At 46.5% G+C, this 3302-nt stretch overlaps 1 protein-coding gene across 1 annotated transcript in view; it reads left to right on the plus strand.

Annotated features, from left to right (window-relative positions):
• LOC106806518 (mitogen-activated protein kinase-binding protein 1-like) overlaps positions 1–3302 on the plus strand; it is a gene marked incomplete in the record, with an annotated part of 88752 nt that overhangs the window by 66141 nt on the left and 19309 nt on the right. The window contains 4 exon segments of the mRNA XM_014808487.1: positions 697–813; positions 1162–1260; positions 2872–2888; positions 3048–3271. Of these exon segments, the coding sequence (XP_014663973.1) occupies positions 697–813; positions 1162–1260; positions 2872–2888; positions 3048–3271 (457 nt within the window).

The raw sequence follows: 3302 nt of genomic DNA on the forward strand, positions 1-3302 counted from the left end.
GAGATAGATAGATAGAGAGAGAGAGCGAGAGAGAGAGAGAGAGAGAGAGAGAGAGAGAGAGAGAGAGAACTGAGCGGGATTGGCCGAAATTGAATTTTGGGTTTCATTTCAGAGTTTCGAGTTTGTCGTTCTATTTCAGTTCTCTTTGTGTGCAAACTAAAAATTTAAATGCCGAGTTCGAATACAATTTCGGATGGATCAGCCTCAACTCATCTTTCCCGGTGTTTCTTGATTTAAATTTTTCATCCCAACAGAATTTAATTCTTGTTGGATTCAATTCTTGATTCAGTATTTGAATCGATTGGGAAAAAACACATGGGCACATCCATATCATAGGCTCAGGCATATATATATATATATATATTGGCAACACAGTGCTGTGTTGTCTAAATGCGGCCGTTATTGAAGGATCTTGATGGTAAAACATCCTGATCCTGGGCATAGAATGTGCCAACTCATCCGTGATGCTTGTACAAGAGTGTTTCCTATTTGCGTGTTTGTTATCCATATCAGCGTCATCGTAAGTGGCACTCACGCTCTCTATCGTATCATCGCATCCTGCGTTCACGTAAACACGGAATAAACTCGTATGAGGAAATGGATACAAAAGTAATGAAAGAAAGAAATTAGATGAATTATAGAAGAATAATAAAGAAATAATTAAAAGAGAAAAGTAAACGCGTTCGTTTTTTGCAGGCGTTTTCGCCGAACAACAAGTATGTCGTGTCGATCGGCAGCCAACACGACATGATAGTGAACGTGTGGAACTGGAGGGCTGGCACCAAGGTCGCGTCGAACAAGGTCGCATGCAAGGTCAGTCATTCTGCCCCAAGGTCAGTCGGTCTGCCCCAAGGTCAGACCATCCGATTAATCGTGTGATTGGTTGTGTTTCGTCGTGGCGAGCGCCAGCTTCCGTGCGAGTATTCGTTGTCGGGTGCAACCGTCCTCACGGGCAAATGCTGATTAATTATGCAGCCGGGGAATGGAATTCATTAATTATGCATTCCTGCTTCGAACTTAGTCTAGGTGTAGGGACATCTTGCAGAAGGAATTGCAGAGTGAATTAGAATGCGAATTGTTATGAATTTATCACTTACTAATTTGAAATTAAGATCTGGGTAATTTAAATTCGGATTGACGTCGTTGTCGTCTGGTCCGCAGGTGAAAGCGATCTCATTCGCCGAGAATGGCAGCTACTTCGTTACCGCCGGCAACAGACACGTCAAGTTCTGGTACCTGGACGATAGCAAAAATTCCAAGGTACGACGCGCGTTAGAACTTTTACGCGTACTCGCTTGTATTTTACCGTTTTAGATGGCGTGTAGTTGTGTCACTTTAGCGTTTATAAGTGTTGGAAATAGTCGCTCATCCCCCTCTTCGAGATGGGTGACTTTTGAGCAGGACTGGTTTATTTTTCAAGGGTTTTACTATGGGTTATATAGTAGAAATCGAAATTTTCGAAAATCAGAACTGATTGGGTTTTCAGACTTATTTCCGGGACTGATGCAAAGTGATTGCAGTGTAGTGGTGCATTTCCCCTGGTACTAGGGCTAAACATGTGGCAGGAATGTTTGCAATTTAGAAATGTTCGCTCAGATAGAAAAAACACTGCCATGTTTATCATTTATGAAAAGCATTTGCTCCAGAAAAACCGTAGCAACAACAAGTTTTCGATCGGGTGCCTCATGGCTTCCTGGCCTGAACACATGCACCCACCCTCGGTGCACTTTTTGTACTTTTTTGAGCCCTTCGTTACTAACAAACTGTTGTGTTTTTGCGTACACTGGAATGAATGCAGGCTAAAAACCGAAGCCAGATAGTTGTAAGCAGGGATGATGCGTGCGTTTGCGGACACGTACAGTGTGACTCTTCCCCTGATTCGGTTCATCATTAGCATTCAGTGTTTCCCCTCCATCGACACAAGCGAGGCGGGCCGCCTCTCTCACATTCTCAGCCGCCACACAGAAATTAGTCCAAAACACCGCCTAGCTGACGAAAATCACTGTTCTTCCACAGAATTCACCCAATTGTACCATTTTTTCAAACAAATTCCGGGGAACATGCCACCGGACCTCCCTAGCTGGGGGAACACCTGCGGTGCTTGCTTTGCTAAGACCTCGAAACGCGCAAACGCCCAAAAAAAATTTACCCCCTCACAGACCTTTTTGGCCAGGGGAAACACTGAACATTTATTATATCTGTTCGTTACAAATTGCTCTATGTAACGAATGGTAATTGGGCACCGGTTAACGTTTAATTTAGTTTAAATCAATCGTGTGCATTTCATCAGTCAGGCAGAATTTCCAAACTGAACCATGAAATCCTCAAACTAGTTGCAATGTACAAGATTGAACTCTAAGCCGATTGTGGGATTTCCTTGTCTCCCTTCCAACTAAAGATCACATCTAAAGATACTTTTGTATCGTGTGCATCAGACTTGGTACGAGGCAAGTTATCTTCATTCTTCATTCTTGAGACAAGGTTTCTGTCATGTAACATGAGTGCGATCCAATAGACAGCGCACATGTTCTAGCAGTACTGTCGCAGGGTCCGCTGCACTATGCCTGTCTGCATGAATAGACCAGAAATTCTGGATCTTTTGATCAAACCTGTGTACATTGTAAGTAGGTAGGTGTGCAGGCGGACAGGCAAGGAGGTAGGTGGACATGGTGCCGTCGCTTAGACGCTCAGCTGTCTTCGGTCTAACTCTAACATACTTTGTTGTATTATGTTGTATCATGTTGCATCGTGTCGTAGGCGGTGGACACGGCGCCGTTGCCATGATGCTCCCCGATCCTCGGCCTGAGTCTAACACGCTATGTTGTATTATGTTGTATGCGCTATGTTGCATCGTGTTGCGTCGTGTTGTAGGCGGTGGACACGGTGCCGCTATCTACCTTCCCCGACACTCACCCTGACATCTACCTCCCCCGACACTCACCCTGATCTCAACCCCCGACACTCACCTTGACCTCTACCTCCCCCGACACTCACCCTGACCTCTACCCCCTGATACTCACCCTGACCTCGACCCACTTGTCGAGCAGTCGCTTGCTGTTGAACTCGCAGAGCAGGCCCGACTGGCTGATCGTGTACGTGCTGTCGCACATCTGGCCGCGGCCGCACGCGACGTCCCAGAAGAAGTTGTTGCGCTGCTCGCCGAGGATCGCCGAGCGTCCGAGCGACACTCACCCTGACACCCCGACACTCACCCTGACCTCTACCTCCCCCCCTGACCTCTACCTTGAGTGTCGGGGAGGTAGAGGTCAGGGTGAGTGTCGGGGTGTCAGGGTGAGTGTCGG

Source organism: Priapulus caudatus, unplaced genomic scaffold (assembly GCF_000485595.1).
Source record: "Priapulus caudatus unplaced genomic scaffold, Priapulus_caudatus-5.0.1 Scaffold166, whole genome shotgun sequence".
NCBI lineage: Eukaryota > Metazoa > Priapulida > Priapulimorpha > Priapulimorphida > Priapulidae > Priapulus > Priapulus caudatus.